Source organism: Carettochelys insculpta, chromosome 12, assembly GCF_033958435.1.
Source record: "Carettochelys insculpta isolate YL-2023 chromosome 12, ASM3395843v1, whole genome shotgun sequence".
Taxonomy (NCBI): Eukaryota; Metazoa; Chordata; order Testudines; family Carettochelyidae; genus Carettochelys; species Carettochelys insculpta.
Genome location: NC_134148.1, coordinates 1,337,304 through 1,364,310, shown reverse-complemented (window position 1 = coordinate 1,364,310; position 27,007 = coordinate 1,337,304). Strand labels below are relative to the sequence as shown.

General features: G+C 47.1%; 1 protein-coding gene across 1 annotated transcript in view; it reads right to left on the bottom strand.

Annotated features, from left to right (window-relative positions):
* Window positions 1–26,503, bottom strand: part of HCN4 (hyperpolarization activated cyclic nucleotide gated potassium channel 4) — a 114,568-nt gene extending 88,065 nt beyond the window's left edge. The window contains exon 1 of the mRNA XM_075006717.1: window positions 25,700–26,503. Coding sequence (XP_074862818.1) covers window positions 25,700–26,334 — 635 coding nt within the window. The 5' untranslated portion in view covers window positions 26,335–26,503. The remainder of the gene's footprint in view (window positions 1–25,699) is intronic.
* Between the last annotated feature and the right edge of the window lie 504 nt (window positions 26,504–27,007).

Genomic DNA, 27,007 nt, shown 5'->3' with positions numbered 1-27,007 from the left:
TCTGTTCAGCATTGGTCAGACCACAGCTGGAAGACTGTGTCCAATTCTGGGTGCCGTACTTTTAAAAAAAAAAAAAAAAAAAAAAAAAGTGGAGTGAGTTAGAGGAAAGCAACAAAAAGATAAAAGGTTTAGAAAACCTGACCTATGAGAAGTCGAAAACAATAGCATTGAGAAAAGGTGACTGCAATGGAACCTTATAATAGTCTTCATATACATTCAGGAAAGGAGTCTACTGTTCTCCTGGGCCACTGAAGGCAGGGCAAAAACAGAATGAGCTTAATCTGCAGCAAGGGAGACTGGCGTTCAATACTAGGGAAAACTGTCTAACTATAAAGGTAGGGAAGCTCTGGACCAAGCTTCCAAGGGCAGTTGCAGAATCCAGGTCACACTGGAGGTTTCTAAGAAGGGTTGGATAAATCCCTGCCAGGCATGGTCTAGCTTTACTTGGCCATGCTCCATCATGGGGCAATGGTCTGAGTGACCCCTCAAGGACCCTTCTAGCTCTGCATTTCTAGGGTTCCAACATTAATTCCAGATTAAAGCACTTGGATCATTTTCAACCTTCATTGCAATGTAGCCAATTCTGGGTTGGACCAAGCAGCTTTCTGACAGCACACAGAGAGGAAGCCAAACCAAAGCTGGACTATCACCAAGAGTGGAATTTAGCTCAGATACCACGGCTAACCTTCCCACTCCTACAAAAAGTTCAACGGCACACTTAACGATCACATTCCTTCAAAACACTCAGCAGGCAACAAGACCAGTCTGGAGCACGGGTTCAGATCCGATTTAGACAATCTCTCTTCATATGGGAACATTTGCTATATAGATGCTTGTACGCAGTCTTTCCTCTTAGACAAAGGGACCGCTCCCCACTCCTGGCCAATGCCTGTTGAATGATATATTACACTCACCAGCTACTTTCTTGATAGGAAAGAGGTCACATTTTAATCCCTTGGATTACTAGCCAGGCTGGAAATATAAATTCTCTCTTATGAAGTGCACAAGTAGATGTCAGCACCGCTGGAGTGGGGATGGTAGGTTTGGGGTGGGAGGAAGGAAAGGTTCATTTCAGATAGCAGTTACTCACTAGGGAGAATGATGAGTGGAGAGAGAGAGAGAGAGAGAGAGAAGGAAGGAGGAATAGACAGACACTTTCCTCTATTCTGAAGCATTATTTTTTCTAGCCAGGAATTGGTAAATTTCTGCTGGGAAGTTAGAACTTGGTTTTATTCACAGAGATAACAGAAGGGACATGGTGAGTCACTGCTACTAAATTCATTAAAGGACTGTTAGGCAAATACCCAATGTAGGAATTCACCTGCTAAACAAGTTAATTTACTCAGGGATCTATTCCAATGTGCTATACAGGTGAAAAACCTCTCTGAAATGAACAGACACAAAAAGAGAATTATTTTGTTAAAATGATTTAAAAACCCCAGCAAACCTGAATGCTACATAATGGGAAATGATTAGGGGACCTGTTAAAGGAATGAGATAAATTGCTTTGATTAACTCCTTACTAAGCTATGCAAATAAGATGTATACTCTGCCATCTGTAAATAACCACCCAAGAGGACTGACAATGAGCTGTGCATCACCTGATGCTGCTGGAAGTCTGCTTCCTAATACAGTTAACCAGACTAACACCCAGCCAATTTAGTCAGTGCTGACTGCTACTAGACAACTGTCCATGTTCTCCACAGAACTTGATTATGCCAAACTCCAGCTCCACTGCAGGTTAAAATGTATGAAAGTGGATGGAACGTGAGCAATCCAGGCTTGCAACACAAGCTAAAGTCCGGATCCTTAAGAGACATTTAGGCTCTTAATTTCCACTGAAAGCAGTAAGAACAGCCATACTGGGTCAGACCAGTGGTCTGTCTGAGCCCAGTGATCTGTCTCTAATAATAGCCAGTGCCAGATACTTCAGAGGGAATGAACAGGGCAATTTCAAGTGATCCAGTCACTGTCATCAGTTTTAGATTCTGGCAGTCAGACATTTAGGCACACCCCAAATACTGTGTTGTGTCCCTGGCCATCCTGGCCAACACCCATTGGTGGTCCTAGCCTCGATGAAGTTGGATCATTCTTTTTAGAATTCTGGTATATTTTTACCCTCACAACATTCCCTGGCAATGGGGTCCAGAGGTTGACTTTGTGTTGTGTGAAGAACTACGTCCTTTTGTTTGTTTTAAAACTGCTGCCTATGAACTTTAGTGGGTAGCCTCTAGATCTTGTGTAATAGGAAGGGGTAAACAATACTCTTCTATTCACTTCTCCACAGCTTTCATGATCTTATTTACCAAAAAAAGATAGGAGACTCAGTATCCTTGAGGATCTGGACCAATGTTCCCCTATAAGCTGAGCTCTTGGGCAGCCACCTCAGTGGGATTCAGGTGTCATCCAGATGGACTAGCAGAGTACCCACTGTTGCCAATAGATGGCAGCATGTATTTCTACTAGTGGTGCACATCCACACATACTTTGATCCTCAACATTTATTCTGTTCATGGAAGTAAAAAGTTAGAGGGAACGCTGGTGTGGACCTAAATTACTAAGACAAGCTCTGGTCCTGCATAGGATTAAATTAACTACCTCTGATATCAACAGGATTACTCCAAGTGGGAATCTAAAATATCTCCTTAAATGTTGTGAGGATCACAGCCAAAGTCAGGGAATGGAATCAGATCAAGTATTCGTTACTGGTGCTGTCTGTTGCCTCAGTGGATTAGAGTCCTACACCACAGATGATTCACTACAACCAGTGTTCCCGCCTTGACAAAATTCTTATGAAATTCACTCATCAATATGGGCGTTGGCACTGGGGGAACAGAAGCAGAGCAAGGTACTTTATTGTCTTAATTATATATTAAATGCTCTCACCCCCAAACTTTTTTGAACAGTTTAGGATTCTGTATGATTTTCAGAGCAGATCAAATATGCCTATGCTATTATTTTACCCGTAATGTGTCAGATGTATTATGCTATGCAGGCAGGGAATGAAAAAAAATGGTAGTGCAGGAGTTTGAACTAGAGTTGGAACCTCTCCAATTCAGCATGCTCTTGCCTAGCAAGCCCTGTAATCCGGCATGATTTTAGTTAGCCAGATGATCACTTATCATTGGTGTGGCCAAGTTTCCTGTGATCCCATAAAGTTTGTTTACAGTCACCAGTCCTGGCTTTTGGTGTTCTATGCTGTTATTTAGCAGCAATTTACCTCAAATGTCTTCTAACAGCCCAGTACACAGTGGAAGTGTAGGTAATGTGCTTGAAAATATTGACCTCCAGGTGTCCGTCAAATTCTCTTGTCCAGCCCTGGTCAGGACCTGTGGGTGCTGGATAAGAAAGGTTCACCCTGCACTATTAGTAGTCCAGAAGAATTCTACTGTTTCTTCTTCAGCAGATTTTTATCTAATTCTACATAATTAACAAACAACACTTGCATTTTCCAAAGTGCTTCTAAACATTCATTAATTCCCAGTAGTGCTAGACAAGAAGATCTTTTTATTCCCCCTTTTCAAATGGAGAAGACAATACAGAAAAGTTAAAAGCCTTGCCCAAACCAACATGGCAAGACAATGCCAGTGCCAAGACTAGAACCCAGGAGATTCTGACAGTATAATATGATTTATGCCCTTTAACTTACAAAAGATAATGCATTAAATCAATGAGAATTAGTTTAAATTATTAATGCCTTGATGTTGTCTACAATACACCCACCCTATTATTAAGCTGTTTAAAGAGATGAAGGACTTTGCATTGCACCATTCACAAAGATATTCAGAAAGAAATTCATAAGACTCAAGTTGTACCAAAACTGGCCATATATCAAAAGGTAATTCCCACACAGAGGCTGTATTAATCTAAGGTATGGAATAGCACGCCATTCTAAATAAATCAGGGCCTTGTAAATTCTTTGTGTAACCTTTGATTTCAGCGTGAATACCTTTGGCCAAACTGCATGCTGTGGGATAGACACAAGGAGGCATTATTCCCCTTGTAAATCATCCATTTCAGCACCGTGGACAGCTCTTGCCAGTGTGTTATTGAGTAGTCATTGCACTGACCCTCTGGAGATAAACAAGGGATATGACGATTAAAACAAACATCTTTAATTGCTATGATTAAGAAAGTCTTGGACCATGTACTTGTCATTGGTTCATATAAAGCAGTGCAGGATGTCATAAAAGGAAGCCATTGCCAGAAGCCCTCCTTCCATCAATATTAAGTGAACAAAATGAAAAAGCAGTCAGCCTGGGATGTGCTCCAGCTTCCGCCGGCAGAAAGAGGACTCCATAAACTTGGGGCCTTTATAAAGAAAGCTCCAGCTCCCAGATTCTAGGACAGACAGCAGTACCAGCTTCAACCACTGCAGTGGCTGGATAAGCCATAAAACAGACTATTTACTTCTCGGCATGATGAGATCTACAAGAGTCGAGACATTTTTGTAATCTCCACCTAAGACCTACTGTTTTGTTTGATTTAACATTGCCTTTTAAATTATTCATTCAAAGTCTACGATCCTCCCATGTCACTGTGCTGCTGCTCATGCAGATGTAGGTTGTAATAACACCACTTTCTTTTGCTTTCCACCTTTCATATGAAACTCTCAGAGCTCTTCGTAGGTCTTTGTGAATTAACTTTCCCCACACATCCCTAAGAGCATTAGTCCAGTTACTCAGATGGGAAACCACTCACAGAGAGGGGAAGCAACTTGACTGAAGTGAGCCAACAACAGAGCTGGGATCAGACTCTAAGTGCACACTAATCACTACCCAGCACTACCTTTCCCTTACAACCCTTCAATACACTGGTATTTATTTACTTGTTTGTTTAGTTCACACATGGAGGGTGGAAAGTCATATCCTTGCACTCAGTTTCAACCACAAAACAGGCCATGGAGACGAAGTACCCTTTCCACAATGCCTAGAGGTCCCCTGGTCATGGTTGAGGCTGGTTTGCAGGTGAAAGAGGGAGTGTGTATGGAGTCTGCACTACTACTGCCTGCCCTCCGCATGCCTCACGATCTCCAAATCTGTCAGGCCAACAACTTTCTCCAGCCGCAAGTATTCCCTCACACCCCCTTTCCTCTGCTTACTGTGTGCCAGTCCATGCCTCCCAAGACAAGTGCTCTTGCTTTATACTTATAGGGGACCCATAATAATAGGATCCTGTGACACCTGACAGCCATCAATCAAGCTGCATAGCCCTCCAATCCTATTGTAAATACAGCCCTCATTTTAAAGATGGGGAAACAGAAATAGTTGGTGAGTGACTTGCACAAGGTCATTCGGGAATCAGTAGCAGAGTCAGGACTTTGGAGTCCTGTCTCTCGATCTCGGGCTGTCCCCACTGGATATTACTACCTACATAATCCAAGCCACACATCTCACTCTTGGGAGCAACCATGGGGAGAAAAACACCCACACTTGTTCCACCACCACTCAAATGCAATGCAAACAAGCAACAGCCACCATCTGAAACAGATAATGTGTCAAAGGCAGCAGAAAGGCCTCTTGAATCCCTCATGCAAGATGCCCTTGAAGAATACAGAAGGAAAAAACAGGACTGAGAGGTCCTTGGTTACTTGAGTCTCCCCCTTGGTCTGCACACGCAGCATTGTGAGGTAACTACTTACTCCTGGATTGTTACCAGTAACTTCCCCACAGTGATGAAACACAAACAAGTCACAAATATAAACAGCCATACTAGGTTCTTTGCAATTCATTCTACTGGCCGCTGCCCTGGACCTACTCTCTGCTCTCTTGCCTGCATCCACTTGCTCAGCAACACATGGTTTCTTAAATCTAGATTTAGAATCTGGCTTTCCTAAAACAGAAAGAGGAATCAATGTGATTTCATTTCCTCCCTCACCACCACTGCCACCTTGCCCTCAAGAGACCTTCTTTATTGAGAGCTCAGGTTCAGGGAACTCTCTGCCCTAAATCTGAAGAGTGAAGGTAACTAGAGAAAAATCGTGATTTTGTCCCCTAGGCAGCTCATGTTCCCAACCTCCCTGAATCCAGCTCTTATCTGCACACAGCAAGTCATGCTCTGCAACAGGACACCAAAGAAGTTTTAGGGATATGATTTCCTGTGCAAAAATTTCATCCCTTCCCCTCTGCCCTAGGCTCAGATCTTAGAGCTAGACAGGTCTATATGGCCCTAGCGAGACCCCAGGCTCAGCTGAAGTTGGGTGGATTTGAAGAGGACATGCAAAGGGACATGCACGGGAATACATTTATCATTGCTAGGGCAAGCTAGTGATACCACCACTATCCACTCCTGTACATCTTCTGCTTTAAAATACATTAAAGCCTCACCAGAGTGGGCACAAGCTTACTGGAAACGGTGCGCAACTAGTGTGTCTACTGGTCAGCATGGCCCCAGCCCATCTTGTCTTGGTTCCACCCACTGGTGCTGTTAGCCTGGCTAATTCCATGCCCCGGATAGAGTGAATGAGGCAGAGGGGACTCTGTACATCTGCTACTCTGGTCTCGCATCTCAGTTCTGCTGGCTTGTTCCAGGTGAATCCCAGTGGGGTCACTTCTTAGGGAGTCACACAACTGCAAAGCTCCTCATCTCTCTCCATGCTCATCCTCACCAAACTTCACTAGGAAAGGCTAAGCAGCACAACCACCTCTCAACAAAGCTATGTCTAATTCCTAGCTCTCCGGCTGCACCCGGGCCTACTGGAATCCCAGCAAGTCACTGAGGAAAAAAGCAGTGCAAGGAGTCTAACTTTCTCTTCATTTCCAGCCCATTGTGCTGGGTAAATTCATCTCCAGTGGCCGTCCCCGTGACTCACCCTTAAAACATTCAGTGTGTTTCATATGTCATGATGTAACAGAGCTCCCAGCATAATTATGTATAAACCCAATGTGCTTTATTTGATCTTCCAAACTCTCCCACTTCTATGAATATGTTAAAGCCCCTTTTTGTTTGCAATACAGAGCATTAAACTTCTCAGGTGAGTAGGCACCCCATCCGAGATAAAATCATCATTGTCCAACACTGGTCTTTCCTTTCCCGCCCAGACAGGTCAATGGAAATTTGCACAATCCAGCAAATAATGCAGAACAGTCCCCTTGTTTCTGAGACATGTTACAGGAATGTTGCAAAATACTAAACATTGCTGTAATAATACTAGAGTTTCTAGAACAGGAGCCAGTCACTGTCATCCGGGGTGGGCAACGAGTGGCCCAGATGCTGTTCACCGCGGTTATCCCCTAGTGTGTTACCAGACACTATTTACCTGCACATCTGCAGGTGCTGCCACTCACAGCTTCCACCGTTCCCAGAAAATGGGAGGTACAGGAAGTGGCACAGGCTGGATCCTTACTTCCTGCAGCTCCCATTGGCTGGGAACAGCAAACCACGGCCAACGGGAGCTGAGAGTGCAGACACCCAGGTAAACAAAACATTTGGCTGCCTGCCAGGGGCAAATCCTGGTGAACAGTATTTGGCCCACTTATACCTTTGCAGTAGCCTCTGGCCCACATTATAAGAACTTGCATAGATAGTGCTTCTAAATAAGGGTTGGTCTTTGAGGGCCTGATGTTGCACTATTTAAGATAACAAGATCACTGCCATTGGCTTCTGTAGGAGCATTACTGGGCCACAAACCATTCTACTGATTAATTGTTCTTGGAAATGGAGAATTAATTAAGAATTCAGCTCAGCAATTCGAAATAAATATAATTTTAAAATAATCATCCTGCCAGAAATGAGTTCTGAATTATATTTATCCTGAGGCAGCCCAGTTTCCACATTGCCTGTTTTACTAGAACATAAAGGGCATTTCCAGAGGATGGTAGGAGAAGCTGGTGATTAAGGTCCTAGCTGGGGACTCAGGAGACCCGGGGTCATTTCTTGATTCGGCCACAGAGTCTGTCTGTAACTTCTAGCAAGTCACATAATCTCTCCTTGTTAGTTCCACATCTGTACAATGATCACAAGTCTACCTGATGCGTGTCATGCCGATAAAACCATAAACATTCAGGAGGTGCTCTTGCAGAATAATGACGAGAGCTCTTTAGATGACTAGACTCGTTGACAACTAATTCTCATATCAGAGTTACCCCAGAAGACCACAAGTCTAGCAGTCTGCCTGCCTAATGTTTTCCAAAGTATTCACGGTCAAGGCAAAGATTTTGAAAATGACTACTAATTTTGAGTCTGTGACTTAAACTCTAAAGCGATCTGTTGATCAGAAAATACTCACAGTATATGAGAGTCTGGTTCTTTAAAGGCTCCCCAAAACCAAGACACCCAAAAATCACATGCCTCTTTTCAAAACCTTGACCCATAAGGTTAACAGAATCCAGAGCAGCTGAAGTGCATTCCAGACTATAAAGAATTAGAGTAGAGTAAAGATATGCCAATCCTTGGGTTCCTTATTACTAGATTTTAACAGGCTTTTTCTTAAAAAACAAAATAAAAACCTCTTAACACTTTTTTGATATACATCAACCATGATTATTCCACCAGCAGTCATGAGTAATTCAAACACACAAGTATCTATATTAATGAGTGAGCTATGATTTTTAACTAAACAGAACTGTCATATCTCTGGCTATTGAGATCCGAACTCTCTGCCCGCCACCTCCCCCCCCGCCCCCAGCTAAGAGTCAGATTCCACGGCAGACACCACATCCATATTAACTAAAGGTATGTTTTAAATTCCTGTGTGGAATTAGTCCCTGGGAACTGTTCACCCCTCACAAATAACCCAGCTGTACTTGGTGGCATGCAAAGTATTTTGAAAACAAAAGAAAAGGGCAAGATTTTGACTCTAAGCCACTGCTCTTGTTGGGATGCATGTAGGTGGGTGCTGCATACTGGCAACTGGTCCCAGAGGCATTGTTTATGAGGAAGGCCAATGGCTCCAGAAGCATGGGCTAGAAATAAGCGGCACACCCTGTAACAGGCAGAAGCTTCTTGCTTAGCGTGTTAGCCCTGCTCCAGGAGAGGCACAGTACTACCTCATCCTTAAGCACGGACTGGGATTATGCCTGACCAAAGCATGGAGGTGGGGGAGGGCACAAAAGGGAGCAGGAGGACAAAGATACTTTGTTTAAGGTCAGTCACAACCTCTCCAGTCAGGTTTAAGACCCCCCAATCAGTTACAGTAAAACCCACATAGAGTCCTGAAAAGTTAAAAATGACAAAGATTTCTCTGGACTTTAATATTACAACTACACCTATATTTTAAAAAGAAAATACCAGAAAACAGATTTCTCCCTTTGCTGGCCAAGCTCGGGGGCTACTCAATTCCCTGCCCTGTTCTCAGTAACTGTGACGGCTGCTAAACTCAGGGAAGCAAATGAGGAGTTGGAGATTTGATAGTTTTTAATTCTATGCATGTGGAGCCCAATCCTGTTCCCAGTGCAGTAAGTGGGAGCTTTGCCTTTGATTTTAATAGGAAGAAGATTGGGCCCCATTGAATGCTAGACACTTACACATTTAAAAAAAAACAAACAAACCACTAACTGTTCCCCTCAACTTGATGAGGTGATGTCCAGGATAATGCCTTTTTTTCGTTCTACTGATTTCACTTAAGAAAGCTCTGGTAGGAGGCAGATGTGATGGGTTTGGTCACAGAGATCCCCTTGTGACTGTCACTTGCTGTGCTGAACACCACTAAGCCAGGCTTCCTAGCCTCTTGGGTGGCCCTCAACCTTCTGTCCTGCTGAGTCAGACCTTCCAGTCTCCTCCAGAGCTGGCACAGCAATGGGATCACAGCAGGGTAATACTCACACTGTGGTCAGCTCAACTCTGGAAGGCTCATTTAAAGGGACTCGCCTCAGCACTCAGGAGCGCAGCCCCCACAGGGCATGACTCCCAGAAAAATCCACCTTATGCTGTATAAAGTTTTATACTGAGCAAGTCCGTGTTGTCTACTCTCCTTACATAAAGAGATACACAGCTGCCCCCCCCCGCCCCGGTAACAATTACTCATGTGGGGTTTATTAATAAACAAAAGTGAATTGCTCAAGTTGGAATTTGGCTGAGAGACCAGAACATACAACCCTCCTCTTTCAGAAACTGCAGCAGATGTTAAACAAACAAGATGGGCCTATGTCTCGGTGTTCTGAAGTTGGACAAATAATGCAAATCAAAACAGTTTATTCGTTTAACGGCTGCGCTCGCCTTTTCACAAGCAAATGACTTTCCCAGCTTGCAGTGACTAGGGCTGTGAAGAATTCTCTCTCTCATGCTCTATAGCTCCACTGTGGGAATCCAAGATTCAAGCCATGTGTCTGGACGTATAAGTCACATGCTGTGCATGACAGCATCAAAACCTTTTGAATCAAGTTTCAGGTGTAAGGACTGATGACAAATATCCATAAATATTCATTTAACATTTGCTCTTTTCTTGAAGATTCCCCCCCAGTGAACTAATTCACTAATTCACACAAATGAAAACAGAAAGACCGCCCCTAAACCTAGTCAAGGAGAATTCAACTAAACGATGAGGGACTGTTTCATGCTACTCTTTTACCAGAATGCCTTGGCATCTCTCATCCAGGAGACAAGGACAGAAGAGCACCTGACCGAATGTAGCTGAGACAATAGATCTGTGCCAATTAGGCTGGAGAAATTGTTTAAGAGCGTGTCTTTGTGAAAAGAGCACCCCTGCAAAGGTCAGGAGGAGACAGGCATGGGCTGGACATCTGAGCTCTTGCCAGGTGGAGCTGGGGTGAAGAACAGGCATGGTCTGTTGGCAGAAGGGTTGTTCCCAGAACACAAGGCTGACATGCTCAGCTCTGCTGTGTGCTTCTCACATCCCCATCATTCACATGGCCATGTATTATTCTTAGCTGCACACTGATGTTACGTATTCATTTCCAAAGCAGAGTCATTCACACACATAACACATCCACCCACATGCCGCAACGCTCAGGCAGACACAAAACCACACAACAGCCAGCGATGTGCAGTTGGCACAGCTTGCTTCAGCGCATGATGAAACAAAGCCTCAGTTCCACAGAGCTGAAGACAGTGGATGTGCACACAGGTCTGCTGACTGACTGAGGATCTCAGGGCAGGCCAGACGACAACACAGCTGCAGTGCAGATTTCACTGCATGGCTCTGCCTGTGGCAGAGATTTCCAGCTTGGGTTCAAATATTCAGTGACCCGCACATTACACAAATCTGCCAATGACACTGCTCTGGTAGCAGCAGCCCACAGCACCAGCATCACCTCCCATTCTATGCTACAAGATGGATAGTCACAGAAGCCTCCCGGACACTGGCAAGGAGGAGTTCACCTCATCAGGTAGTGGATCCAATTCGAGACAGGCAGTGAAGGAGCAGTATTATGGGTACAGAAAGATGTGGCAAAGGCTGCTGAAAGTGAAAGAAATGGAGGGACCCCTGAATGTGCCTTTGCACAAGATTGTGTGAATCTTATGTACTTGGATTTTCCTTTAGACATGTGTCATTTGTTCAGGCTGCCTTGTTTCAGCGCCCAAGCATGGAACAAGCAGCTCATCTGCTCTCTAACTAGAGTTTAACCAGAACCAACATTATCTGAAGCACATTCACATTCGAGCAGAAAGCCAAGGGTCACAAGAGGTAACTCAGAAGGCTGTCCACAGGACATTGTACCAGGTGATGCCTTCCAAGCCAACACATCTCCAAGAGGCCATGTCACATGACCCTAGAGCTGGGCCTCCCATGGTGTCATGTTTACTGTAACCAAGAGGCGTGACTTTGATTAGTGTAAGTGAGAAGAGAACATGGCCACAGTCTATACTGAGCCCCTCCTCTCTTTACAGGGTACCAATTCTCTCCTCGTTGACACCGGCGTAAGTAAATCCTGAAAGCCAATGGAGTTGCAACCCCAGTAGAAGTGGTATAAGCAGGGGTGGGGGGAATTAAGGATTGGGAATCAGTGCCTAGCAATGGGTTGTGTGTGTGTGAAGAGGCAGCATGAAGCCAGCTGTCAGGATTGAGCCTGTTGTCATTCTGACTGTTAGAAGAGCTAGTCCAAACCCTGACACTGCCTGCAAAGCGTCACCCCACACTGCTTCTATGTCTAGAGCAGCATCTGCTTCTTAGCAAAGCTCCAATACCTCCACTATCGGACCCGGCACTGTCTCATCATCTGGCACCCCTAGGCTCGGCACCTTCCTTGCAATCTCTTTCCTGACAGAACAGAGGGAATGGAATTTTCAGAATGAGCCAGCGGATAAACAGGGGCTCCAGCACCCTGCCCACCCCTGCCATCTCTGCACTTTGCAGACAAGACAACTGTGACACTAGGGCTGTCGGGAGAGTGCCAGCTATGAAATCACGTGTGATGTGATGGGTGCAAGTAAGAGACTTATTAAGGTGGAGTCCCCGAGTCTTCAGAATGCAGCTGTTATCTCGTTCTCAAGCTTTGGAGTGCTGATAACTTTGCCAGAGATTTCTTTCTCCTTCAACAAATCTATAAATACTTCCCCAGGTTTCCCAACCCCCAAATGTGCAAGGGACATAAATGTCTGTCAAATTACAGCAGCTCTGAGGAAGGGAAAGCAAAGCTACAAGGTACCAAAGGGATGCACGGGAAAAAGAGGGTTACTCCTTGCACAACCATGGATTTTACTGCCAATCACAAAAACCTGACCCACAGCTACGAAAGAAGAGAGAGGAAGCTCTTGCACCCATTACTTTCCCGAGTCAGCCAGCAACCTGCAGAACCTCTCCAGCTTCTAAGCAACTTAACAGTAAATGCACAAACACAGGCATCACACCCCTTCAAGTGGCAACGATTTAAGATGGACAGACAGCATGTTTGGAAGAGGCACCACAAATGAGATTAACTCATGCACCTCGGTGGAGCTTGGTTTTGATGCTGTCATGTCAGATTTGCAGCCCCTTCAGCTGACCTTAGAAATCCCTCTCTTGGGCCTCATCTTTGTGCCACATCCCTCTATTGCTGTCCTGACAGGGGCAAATGACTGGCTGTGTCACAGTCCGATGCTCAGGCCAAGCACAGGGTGGTCATGTTTAATGTAAATATACTGCATGGGGTAAAGCTAGCTGTAGAGAGACTCCAAGAAAATGAAGCATTAAACTAGGGTCACAATGGTACTTTGTTAGATCTCAGCACACACCTGCTCCCACCTCAGCGTTCCCAGCCTCCTCATTGCGGTGTCTGCTGACAACACACGCATTTCAGTGCTGTGAGCGCAGCACAGCCCACACTTCTCTGCTGAGCAAACTGCATTCTATTCTGCCCCATGCATCACCAGCACAAGTGGCTGCCTAAATTAATATATTCTACAGGCTGCCACATGCAAGGCAAAGAAAAGGCAGCTTTGATTTGGAGGCACTAGAATAAGCTTGTGATGTTTCTAGCTAGGAAAATCTTGTTCTATTTGCAATCTGAGCCATCCAAGAGAGCAACTACCAAATGGGAAAGAGCTGTGCTCAGACACTACTCAGGTGATAGGCCTACGTGCCTTGAGAGGGGAGCTGAGATGTCCTCAGGTAAAATACCTGCCTGAAAGCAGAGTTAACTCTACTGACAGACAAGTGCTCTGCCTCACTATATTGTATCACGAGGGGCATGGCAGAGCAAATAAACTGCACCAAAAAGGTGCTAACGATACAGATCAAGAGAGAGGTTTGCACAGATCCTAAGGGCAAATGGGCACGAAAAGACTCCCTTTCCACCTTTGAAAATCTTCCCCAGAGTCTGCTGTTGCATAAAAGCTGCACCATTTCCACCCAGCATCACAGAAGGAACCAGCAGGTTACAAAGGTCCCCAGTGCAGCTAGGGTTCATTTAGGCTTTTGGACTGAAACCTGAGATTCAACAAGCCAGGTCCCAGGTAGTTACTTTTCACTTGCACTCATCAGTGGGAAGAGACATGCCTAGAAATGGGTTTTTTGATGTTCTCAGAGGAGGAAAAGGACTCGGCACCTTTATTTTTGAGTGACATTCATATGTAAGTAAAATGATTTCACAGCCAATTAGAATGAACAATGATTTGACTGACCTGTAAGTGCCTTGGCACTAACAGGCCTTTAAAAAATGAGAGGGAATCATGCATGATGTGGGGAAGAGGAGAACTTTGATAAGATGGTCCCAAAAAGTAGGCCGAGGAATTCCATGACTTAGCTAATGAGTCACTGATAAGAAATAAACACAAATTTCAGTAGCTTCAAACTAAAATGACGCTGCTCTCCAGAAAGACGGCATTCTGGTTTCTGTATTTGGTGAGTATTCCAATGCAATATTACCTACTTCACTGCAACACATACTATTATATAAAGCAAAATACCTGCACAGCAGAGCCCATCCCTACCTCTTTATAACACATGTATATGTTTGTGTGCTCATCACCAGTAAATACTTTGATTAAACAAACAAACAGCCCCCCCCCCCCACACACTTTCTCTCCACATAAAAAACAAGTAGACCCACCCCAACCCAAGGTTGGCTTGGGATGTCCGCCCCAGGCTCTGTGCTTTGGGGGAGACTGGCAATGGTTGTTCTGTATCTAGGCGAGCCACGGGGCCCAGGCCAGCTTCAGGATTAGCTGGGTGGTCTGGAACAGGGCAGCAGTAGGATTTAGGGGCCCCCTGCATTCATTGTAGCAGCAGGAGCCCCAGGAAGCAGAATGACACAGCAGCCTGCTCTGTGCTCCACCATCTCCCAGATGGGTTGCTCCACTTCATTGAAGCCCTGGGAAGTGGAACGACCCAACCCCAGCCCAGTGCATTTCACTGCACCAAGTGATGTGGGGTCAGGAGAGTACAGCAAGCTGGGGCCAGGTCACTCTGCTTCCCTGACGTGGGAAAGCAGAGTGACCCGGCTGGGAGATGGTGGCAGAGTGGAGCAGTCTGCTGAGTGAGTGCGGGAGACCCCTGCTAATACCCCATACCAGGCCTGCTGGTAATCCTCTGGGTCATGTCTCTCAGACCCAGGGGGCAGAAGAGGGGGTAGGAAGAGGCAGGGTGGGGTGGAACAGGGTCAGAGCTTTGAGAAAGGGGAGAAAAGGGGTAGAGCAGGAATGGGAAGAGGCAAAGCAGAGGCAGGGCCTGAGACAGAGGTGGGGTTGCCCCAGGTCCTGTGCCTCCCTCCCTCCCAGCATCAGTCCTGCCTGGCAGCAAGTGTAAAACTCTGCTCCCCTGAGTCTCAGGCTAACCTACTACAATCTGGTTGGGTTTCCTCCCTTGCAACCAGAGCCAAAGCCTGATTAAATCAGTCAGAGCCTTTCCAATTACTTCACCAGGATTTGGAACAGGTCTGTGTGTGATGGATGTCGCAACCACATGAAGTCTCTCTAGGGCCATGCTTTTACATACTCTGTTTTATCTACCTCTTAACCTCCCCACCCCTGCTCCCCCTCTGCTCTTCTGATTTGCCAACCTTGATAACAATTTTTGGACCTCTGTGCTTTATATATATTGAGTCTCTTCTGGTAAGGCTATGATCTGAAAGAGTGGGTCTGTCCCACAAAAGCTCATCATCTAAAATTATTTTGTTAATCTTTAAAGTGTTACGTGACTGCTTTTTGGTTTTGGGTTATAAACACCTCCAGAGGGATACTGTCTCTTGGGCAGGTTTGCATGAACTGGTTCAACTGGGCTTTCCAGAAACCAACAGACAACAAAAATAGCCTTTGATAGAAAAGGGTCACGTTGGAACTGAGGCAGGGCCTGTTCTGCATTCAGCAAACAGGACCTACTGTCCAAGGGGGCTTTGCACAAGGGTTGGAAAGACTTTGAATTAGTACAGCTCCATACAACTGACACTAACGCCTAGTATGTGTTTAAATCCATTTATTGTTTCTAGATTTTCTCTGGGATGCTTTGACCTGAAGCATGGACTTACTTTGGAAGAGTCGAGTGGTAATTGGTCCCGGTCACTAAAACATGGTTATATTCAGAGAGACAGCAACCCACAGGGTTGGCCTGTAAGCAGACTAGTTTGCTCGGATACTTCAGTGAATTAGGGACATTAATACAGTTAACATTTTAACCTAGGTCCCACCACCCAGTCATGCTGCACTTGTGGGTTCCCACTGCCTGCTTCCAACCAAGCTTGGCTGGTGCAGTTAACTGGCAAGGTTCTGATAACTGGGAAGCCTCCTGCTTAGTGGTTAACCATTTGACAGAGATGGGAAAAGTACCAAAAAAGTTACTTGACTAAAAGTATACCTGTTGGTGGGTATGTACTTAAGTACAAGACACCAGTCCGCCTCTGGAAAACTACTTGAGAAAAAAGCACGCGCACACGTCACATCTAGATTGTATTCCAGTCTCCAGAAGTGAAAGCAGCCTCACTTTTACTCAAGTAACTTTTTGGGTACTTCCCCCACCTCTGCCATTTAACAGTGAATAGTACGGAACTGTATGGCCTTAAATATCCCCTCTTGCAAGCGATGGAAGTCAAGGACACCTGTAACGAAGACTTGAGACGTGTGTGATCACTCCTAGAGTTGCCCACAAAAGGGGAAATACAGGTGCAGTTTCCCTGAAGCTATGATACCTTGAACCATTTCTAAAACATGCTGGAGTTCTCCCATGGAAGTCAGTGGGAAGTTTGGCCTGAGTGGGGACAGCAGGACATAGCTCAGGGAAACCATTTCACCATTAGCAAACTATTGCCACAGTTTTAATCCAGCTATAATCAGCATGCAATGAAGAACAGGGCCTCCAGTGTTTGAACCCCCTGTGTTTAACCCCGTTTCCAGAGCTGGGCTGTACCTCCCTCTCACTTTGAACAGAACAGAGGTCTCACTCTTATTTCCATGTGTCTCTGTGCAAACTATGTGTGGCTTCCATTGCACTTCCCTAAAAAGCACTGAGCAAGTCACAGGCCCCAAGTTCACCCCAGCAGGCAGACTCAGAACATGGGCAGGCAGAACATAAGGCAGAGAGGTGGTACTCAGAGCCATTTTACAGCAGCAGGTAAGGAGCATACCATTGCTAACCCAGAAAAGGGAGGACTATACCTGCCTGAGGAGCTAACACAGGCAGAGGGAACTGCTATACATTTCCCAAATGGGTTTTCCTCTTAGCAAAACAATTATTAAAAAAAAAAAAAAATAATAATAATAAGCAGGGAAAATCGTCTCCACAGATCCTCTAGTGCCCCAGGGGATCCTTCACAAATCAGTAAGTCTAGTCCAAAACAACCATGGGTTTTTTCTTTTTCTTTGCCCCTTGCAATGGGCTAGAAGGTGGGATCAATGGAACACTAATCCACAACAACTCACTTCGCTGGGAGAAGTTTCACTGACTCCACAGTAGAAAGAATGACGCCCAACAGAATCTGGGGAGGGTGGGGAGGAAATAAGGCCTGCATTCAGGAATGAAAGCAACTGTGCTCCTAAAGAGGTCCTGGTGCTCATACAGTTTGCCTGATATTTTTTGCAGCTCAGTTCCCTTTAAAAAAGCAGCATGCCATGCCTACTTTGCAAGCAGTTCCTGACTGCAGAGAGCGCTGATGTCCCCAGTATCCTTCACTGATCTGATCACAAATAAAAATCAGTCATAGTTTGCCAATTATTTTCTTTTAAACAAACTGTACTGGATCAATGGTTCCTCCAAGTTGGAAATTACTAATCTATACATTTAGCTACTGAAATAGCTTTCCAAGTCTCACATAAATCTTGATTTAGAAAACATATATTGATTCTGCACTGATGTGCAATCATCCTTGAATGCAAATAAACTCCAGTAACTAGTATGTAGGTATGCCCCGAGCGTTAAGGGCCACTTCTAATAAAAAGTATATGGGGTAAATCATATTTTAACTGCTCTAGAATTAATTCATTCATTTGTCATCATACTTGGAGCCTTGGAGTTGATTGTCACAAAGGTGATTCAGTTTCTTTTCCCCTTGCAATGGACTAGAAGCTGGGATAAATGGCGCATTATTCCACATTAACTCATTTTACTGTGAGAGGGGTCAGATTTGCCACTGAATTAGCCATAGTAGGTGTCAGTCTCTAATGACAATCCATGATGAAAGAAAGACAAACCAGGGAACTATACACCAGTCAGCCTGACCTCAGTCCCTGGAAAAATCATGGAGGGAATCCTCAAGGAATCCATTTTGAAGCACTTGGAAAAAGGGGAAGTGATCAAGAGTGGTCGACATGGATTCATCAAGGACAAGCCATGCCTAACCAATCTGATTATCTTCTATAATAAGGTGTCATAGAATCATAGAATTCTAGGGCTGGAAGGGACCTCAGGAGGTCATCTAGTCAAGCCCTCTCATCTAGTCCACCAGTGCAGCAAAAAAGGACCTGGGGATTACAGTGGATGAGAGGCTGCATATGAGTCAGTGTGCCCTAGCCAAGAAGGCTAGGAGCATACTGGGGTGCATTAGGAGAAGCATTTCCAGCAGATCTAGAGAAGTTATCATCACTCTCTATTTGACACCAGTGAAACTTCATCTGAAGTATTGCAACCAGTTCTGGGCCCCCCAGTATAGAAAGAATATGGATACAGTGGAGCAGGTCCAACGGAGGGCAACAAAAATGATTAGGGGGTTGGAGAACATGACCTATGAAGAGAGGCTGAAGGATTTGGGGTTATTTAATTTTGCGGAAATGAAAAGTGAGGGGTGATTTGATAGCAGCCTTCAACTTCCTGAAGGGGGGGCTCTAAAGAGCATGGAGAGAGAGGCTGCTCCCGCTAGTGACAGATGGCAGAACAAGTCGCGCTGGTCTGAAGTTACATAGGGGGACGTGTAGGTTGGATATTAGGAAAAACTATTTCACCAGGAGGGTAGTAAAGCACTGGAATGTTTTACCTAAAGAGGTGGTGGAATCTCCATCCCTAGAGGTTTTTAAGTCCCAATTTGACAAAGTCTTGACTGGGATGATTTAGTTAGGGTTGATCAGGCTTTAGGCAGGGGGCTGGACTTGATGACCTCCTGAGGTTCCTTCCAGCCCTAGGATTCTATGATTCTAACTGGAACTGCCCCTGCACCAGTATAAATCCAGGAGCAAGTGGAATTACACAAATTTAAGTCAGGGGAGAATCAGGTTCATCAGTAGTGATTCAAAATACTGAGGCATCTAGCCCACAGGTTCACATCTCCAGTCTAATGCATCTGCAATGAGGTTCCAGATCTCTGTCAAACCACTCATAGATGCAAAAGCTACTCTCAGCAGTGAAACTGGTTTCCTCTCTGGGGTAACAAGATCTGGTGCTTCCACTGCCCTGAACCTTGTGCAGTCGCTATAAAATGTTCTCATAGCAGTTTGGAGACCATGCAGTTACAGGGTGACAGAATCAGGCCCATTGCACTGTCCGAACAGGACAGCATCTGCACCTGCCTTTGATTAGGAGTAGTCAGTGTTGCACTGAGTAATTCGCAAGAGAGGAAGTCCTCTGACTCAAGGATATCCAGCCCTTGGAAGCACTTGGATAATACCTGGCATTTGGTGCAATCTGCTGCCTTTTAGAGGCCAAAAAGGTTATTATCCATAAAAGGAAGACCTAAGTTGCCTCTAAAAATGCTTGAGCACCAAAAATCAGGGAAAATTCCATTTGCTTTATTGAGTTCAAACACTGGCATGGCAGAATTCTCATTTAAGTCTACACATTCCTGTTCAGTGGCAGTCAGCTTCAGAGAGGTATTCTCAAGGGAATTAGTAGCAGGACAAGGGGCGGGGGGACAGGCAACGTCCTACTCTCTCCATCCACTTCACTCATGTCCATTGTGCAACCAACACTGCAGGAGGCACAGAACTGACTGTGGACAGAACGCATAATGTGCCAGGTTTCTAGCATTAGGTTGGAAGGGAACACAAGCAGCAATCGATCATCTTAACTGGAACTTAACACCAAGAGTGCCTTGCACCTGAGGACACTATCCAGCCAGCATTATATCTTTGCACATACACAAGGCTACATCGAGCAAGGACTTAACTATTAATACTAACAAATCACAAACCTGCATGAGGCTAAGAGACCCACTATGTGTGACAGTAACAGCGAGGTAGCCATGTTAGTCTGCACTACAACAAAACAAAGCAGCAGAACTGTAGCACTTTAAAGACTAACAAAATGATTTATTCAGTGATGAGCTTTCGTGAGACAGACCCACTTCTTCAGATCAATTTCATTTCCAATACAGACTGACTTATGTACATACAGAGGACCAAAAAGAAAAAAAATTGCAATAAAAACTGACAAATCAAATAGCATAGAAGCAAGTGAGTGAGAGCTGTGGGGGGCATTAATTGTCCTGTCTGAGATAGTCATGACCACCAAAGGAAAGGAAGCAGTCCTTGTAATGCATGAGGTATTTGATGTCTCTGAACGTAAGAACGGCCATACTGGCTCAGACCAAAGGTCCATCTAGCCCAGTATCCTGTCTGCCGACAGTAGCCAATGCCTGGTGCCCCAGAGGAGGTGAACCAAAGACAACGATCAAGCGATTTGTCTCCTGCTATCCATCTCCTGCCTTCGACAAAAGGCTAGGCACCATACCTTACCCCTTGCTAATAGCCATCTATGGACCTGACCTCCAAATATTTACCGAGCTCTTTTTTAAACTCTGTTAGAGTCCTGGCCTTCACAGCGTCCTCTGGTAAGGAGTTCCACAGGTTGACTGTGCGCTGTGTGAAGAAAAACTTTCTTTTATTACTTTTGAACCTGTTACCCATTAATTTCATTTGGTGTCCTCTAGTTCTTATATTATGGGAACAAGTAAATAACTTTTCTGTATTCACTTTCTCCACACCATTCATGATTTTATATACCTCTATCATATCGCCCCTCAGTCTCCTCTTTTCTAGACTGAAAAGTCCCAGTCTCTCTACCCTCTCCTCATATGGGACCTGTTCCAAACCCTGAATCATTTTAGTTGCCCTTTTCTGAACCTTTTCTAATGCCAATATGTCTTTTTTGAGGTGAGAAGACCACATTTGCACGCAGTACTCAGGATGTGGGCGTACCATAGTTTTATATAGGGGAAGTGAGATATTCTTTGTCTTATTTTCTATCCCTTTTTTAATTATCCCTAACATCCTATTTGCTTTACTGACTGCCGCTGCACACTGCGTGGACGTTTTCAGAGAACTATCCACTATAATTCCAAGATCCCTTTCCTGATCTGTTGTAGCTAAATTTGCCCTCATCATATTATATGTATAATTGGGGTTATTTTTCCCAATGTGCATTACCTTACACTTACCCACATTAAATTTCATCTGCCATTTTGCTGCCCAATCACTCAGTTTGCTGAGATCTTTTTGAAGTTCTTTACAGTCTGCTTTAGTTTTGACTCTCCTGAACACTTTGATGTCATCTGCAAACTTTGCCACCTCACTGCTTACCCCTTTCTCTAGATCATTGACGAATAAGTTGAACAAGATTGGTCCCAGGACTGATCCTTGGGGAACGCCACTAGTTACCGCCTTCCATTGTGAAAATTTACCATTTATTCCTACCCTTTGTTTCCTGTCTTTTAACCAGTTCCCAATCCATGAAAGGATCTCTCCTCCTATCCCATGACCACCTAATTTACATAAGAGCCTCCGGTGAGGGACCGTGTCAAAGGCTTTCTGGAAATCTAAGCATACTATGTCCACTGGATCCCCCCGTCCACATGCTTGTTAACCCCTTCAAAGAACTCTAACAGATTAGTAAGACATGACTTCCCTTTACAGAAACCATGTTGACTTTTGCTCAACAAATCATGTTCCTCTACATGTCTGACAATTTTATTCTTTACTATTGTTTCTACTAATTTGCCCGATACTGACGTTAGACTCACCTGTCTATAACTGGTAGGGTCTCCTTTAGAGCCCTTTTTAAATATTGGTGTTATATTAGCTGTCTTCCAATCATTGGGTACCGAAGCTGTTCATACCACGTGTTAATATGTCAAATTTGAATACGTACTCAAACTCAGGAGGTCTCACGCCTTAATCTCTCAGGCGGGACAATTAACGTCCCCCAACCTCTCACTCCCTTTCTTCTATCCTATTTGATTTGTCCGTTTTTATTGCAATTTTTTCTTCTTTTTGATCCTCTATACTTATATATGTCAGTCTGTATTGGAAATGAAATTGATCCGAAGAAGTGGGTCTGTCCCAGGAAAGCTCATCACTGAATAAATCATTTTGTTAGCCTTTAAAGTGCAACATTTCTGCTGCTTTGTTATGTGTTACAGAGTCAGCCCGATCATTTGGTCTGAGTGTGCCAAACTTGCCTGTGTGTTTTATTTTTGTGTGATACTGTGAATGGCCATTTATTGCAGAACCTCAGAAATAAAAACTTACCTCATAATGTGTTGCTCTATTTTAAGCAGCAAGTGCTGGCTAACTTGGCAATTCTAGCCAAACAGAACATATCACCTTGGATGAGGGACACACTGGATACTATTACAAACATCTCTTTAGTGAGCTTGACAGTCAGAATCTATGCTGATAAAATAGCCTTGATGAAAGAAAGGAAGAACAAATCCACAGTCTGAGTGAAACCTGCAAGCTCTAGGCTACTTTTGGATAGAGTCCGTTCAGACTGCCCAAGCTCTAAGAACCAAGCAAACCCTTTAAGACAACGCTGTATGAAAGAGCTCACTAGAGTAACAGTGGACACAGAGGTTTGGGTTGGTTTCACATCCAGGTACAACAAAGATCTGCAGACAAGGCAGTCACACAATTGCTTTTCAACCCAATGCTTCACATTTCATTGTCTATGAAACATCCCAAGAGGGGGGCAATTTGCAATATGGGCATGAAGGAGCTTATACATGCAAGGACCGAATATTGGAATGTTTTGGTGCTGAGCCTGCTGGGCATTTGGGACACTTCATGCATGAATTCAAATGACCAGTAAGTGCAATCTTCCAGACCATATAGCTCACTACTCACATGTTAATTCAAGCAAATATCAATTAAACTGGTCACTGAGAGTTGTGGGCCTTTTAACATGTGAACTGATTTTAAGCATCTAAAATGCAGCATAAGAGATGCTCTGTATTGGTGAGAAATCAACCCCCTCCCTGACCCCATTCTACGGGATAATGCTCAGCTGGTGGGTGATTTGCAGAGTGCATTTTTATGTAGATTTGTGCGAGGACCTTTTGCTGTGTTTTAAAGGGGGAGTACAGTAATCCCTTGAGGTACACAACCCTCACATACCTTGAATTTCACTTAAGTTGGGGAGGGCTTCGGGGGATAGGTTGGGGCCCTGGGAGGTGGTGGGGGGGGGGCGGTGTTAAGCCTGGGGTGGGTTAGGGCTGCAGCAGGGATGGGAGGGTGCACTTAAGCCAGGGCATGCAGGAGCTTGGTCTTGGGGTGGGGGTTGAAACCAGGGCCACAGGGGTGAGTGGTAGCGGGGCTGGAGCTGGAGTTCTGCATGCGTGCACATCAGGGGTTCGGAGCCTTGGGCGGAGGTTGAACCAGAGTACTGTGTGCTAGGGGGCATGAGCCAGAGCTGTGGGGGGTTGAACAGGGTGAACTGGGGTGAGGGGGTTAGCTGGGAGAGTAGAGACTCATGGGCCTGCAGTGGCTGACAGATGGTGCCCCACAAATGCTGGGGGGGGCGCGGGGGCAAGCTGGGCGGAGGGGAGATTGAATAGGGGTGAACCGGGACGGAGGTGGGTTGAGCTTGCAGAGGGGTTAGAGGCCCTGCATATGTCAGCGGCAGCTGACAGTCAGAAACCCACTTGGGGGGGCGGGGGAGGTGGAGCAGGGCCGTGGGGGTGAAGAGGTTGAGCTGGGGATGCACTGGGGTGGGGTGGTTGAATGGGGGTGGTTTGGAGCCTCGTACAGCGCACCGGGGGCTAGGAGACCCTGTTCATGTGCTGGGGGCTAGAAGCCGGAGCCCCACATGCAGGTTGAAGCCAGAGCCTCACGCACGCGGGGTGGCGTGTGAGCTGGAGCTGCCAGGGGGCTGAGTGGGAGTGCACCAGGGCAGGGTGCTCGTGAGGGGAGGGTTTGGAGACCTACATGTGCTGAACTAGCCATGCGTTTGGGGGGCGGGGGGGCCTGAGCTGGGTTCACACTGGGGTTGGGGGGTGTGGTTCAGTCCAGGTCCGTGGGTGTCGGGACCAGGGCATGTGCGGAGGTTGGAGGACAGGGGTTGGAGAGGAGCTCCAGGCATGCAGCTGGAGTCCCCCACTGGGGAAGGTGAGCCAGGGTGTGCAGGAGTTGAGCTGGGGCCACAGGGGCAGAGGAGTTGGGGGGGAGGTGAGCCAGCAGGGGGTTTAATGGGGGTGAACTGACCCAGCTCTCAAGCAGCACTGCTCTGAGAAGGCAGAGACTCTTAGTCTGCCTATCTGCCTGGAGCTGCAGGAAGCTGGACAGACTGGGATTCCAGCAGCTTCACGTTGTGCAAAACTCATGTTAAAGGGAGTTTTGTGCACCATGAAGCCGAGTAAAGCAAGGGATTACTGTACACTCGCTTCTCACCCCATGCATAGCGCATAAGTACAAATCGGGGGTCCACTGCGTAAGAGCAGGGTCACTTACTCCAGATTCGCACACTCTGAGACCTTACGGTATGCACCTGCTGTAATTAAAGTGATGGCAAATAACCCTGGACATTGCTTGCTCTATGAACTCCCTTACTTACTGCAGTACTTTACATATTGCACAGCGGAGCACTCACCTGCACAGTCTCCATCCGTTCACCCAGAAACACCAAACACTGTGAATGTGAGCATTAAAGAAATTGGCTCTACCACTTACAAGTTAATTCACTAACTAACCCACAATGAAATGCTGCTACTTAGAACAGTTCCCTGGCAAATCCAGGCTAACCAACCTCACTCACATTTAAAAAAAAAAAAAAAGCAGTCATGTAGCACTTCAAAGACTAACAAAGTAGTTTATTAAGTGATGAGCTTTCCTGGGACAGAGACACTCACCCAATACATTATTTTGTTAGTTTTTAAAGTGCTACATGACTGCTTTTTGTTTTGTGAAAATACAGACTAACACAGCTACCTTTCTGTCACTATTTGTTCAGATTAGTTCCACAAACACAATAATACATGCCAAAAAAAAAAAAAAGTGGGGGTGGGGGGGGGGAGTCTTTCCTATTCTTTCACTGACTAAGATCCCACTTACCACCAGGCTATGTCTGGCACATACAAATGCCAGGAGGAGTGGTGCTGCAGTAAGGCCTATGGAGCAGCAGCAGCATCATCCTTGCTCTGCTCTTAGGAGATACCAATCTAGGTACCAGAGTGGAGCTGGAACAGGAACAAAGCTGAGCCTTGGGTGGAAGTGGAAAGGCAGGATCTCCCCAGGAAGCTGCAGGCCCCAGCCAGGCATAGCAGTGCATCTGGGCGACTGACTGGTCTCAGAGATGATCAGGCATCTTTCCGTTAAAAATGGGGTGAATAAAGTTTTGTTTAAACAAATAAACACGGCTGAGGGAGAATGAGCACAGATTTGTTTCCAGCTTTCTCAGAAGTAGCAGTGTTCTCTAGCTCCAGTGACACAGAAACCAAAGAGGAAAGTTCCCTCTCAATGGGGTGGGGTGGGGAGCCTGGGCTAAGAGGGGAGAAATGAGGGGCTCGGGCTGGAGAGAAAGGCTGCTGAGGAGCAGGGCAGGGGCTCGCTGGTAGAAGACCAGACATGGCTCTGGACTGCGGGGAGGGGGCTCTCTGGGTTAGCAGGGACAGCTCTGGGCTCGGAGAGTACAACTGGAAGGGCAGCAGAGGACATGGCTCTGGGCCGGTGGCGGGGCTCTTGTCTGGGGACTCGGTACCTGAAGTCGCTGTAGGGGTGGATGATCCAGAAGCCCGCGGACTTGACCCTCTCCTGCTCCCGCTCCACTGCCTTCTGGCTGCCGAACATCCTCAGCGAGAACTTGTTGACCCCCGGCTGGAGCATGGCCCCGAACTGGCGCTGCATGAAGCCGGCCTGGCCCAGCCGCAGCTCCTCGTCCAGGGTGATCTGGTCGCCCCCCGCCCCGCCTTCCACTTTGATGGAAGCGGAGGCGGGCGGGGGCTGCGGCTCCGGCGATGGAGACTGGGCGGGGGGCGCCGGCGGCTCGGGCTCCCCGTTGCCTGGGGGGCTCCGCTCCTCACTCGGAGAGGCCGCCTCCCCCTCGCCTCCGATGAGCCGCCTGCCCTCGGCCGCGTCGTGCAGGTGCCGGCTGGCCAGCGAAGACAGGCTGCCGCGGAACCGCCGGCAGTCCCCGTTGGTGCTGCTCTTGGCGGCCGGCTCCGGGCCGGGCTCTCCCCTTGGGCCCCCCGCAGTGGAGAGCGGCTTGAGGCGGATACTCCGCCGGCGCGTGTCCTTGTCGCCCTCGCTCTCCTCGTCCATGATGGAGGCCTTGGCCCCGCCGGGCTGGGGCAGGCTGTAGAGCCGCTTGCGCATGGCGGGGGGCAGCTTGTCCATGGCGGGGCTCAGGGGGCGGGCGGGGCCGGCGGCGGGCGTGCCAGCCCCCAGCTCCGCATCGGCCTGGCTCCACAGCCAGCCCAGGCACGGCCCCGCCCCGGCGCGGCTCACCGCGAGGCCGCGCTGCCCCGGGCCCCGCCGCCGGGCGAGCCGAGGTCAGAGCCGCGCGCCCGGCCGGCCCCTGGCCGAGGCATCCCGGCCCACGTCCATGCCCGTGCCCTTGCCGCCTGCGGCTCCGGCCCCGCGCTGCAGCCCGGCGCGCCGCTCCTCGCCCCCGGCCTCTACCGCCCCCTGGGCGGCGGGCTGCAGCATCCCCGGCGGGCCGCTGACATCACTGCCCTCCTGCGGCCCCGCGCGCTGCTACCCTCGCGTTGCCATAGGAGCTGCTGCCGCGCAGCGCTCTGCCCGCCGGACCCGGACCCGGAGCCGGCGTCTTAAACGGGCAACGCCGCGCGGCCGGCCGGGCGGGGCCTCGGAGCGCGGGACTGGGCTCGGCCGAGCTCGGCCCTCGTGGGGGAGGGGCACAAAGGGCGAAAGGCCCGCGGGGCTCAACGTCTCCTCCGACGTCGGGGCGCCCCCTGCATTCTGCTCCCGCCAGGCCTTTGAGCACCGGCGTACAAAGCCAGGCAGCCCCGTCCTCCGCGCCCGGCCGGGCACCTGGGGCCGAGCCGAG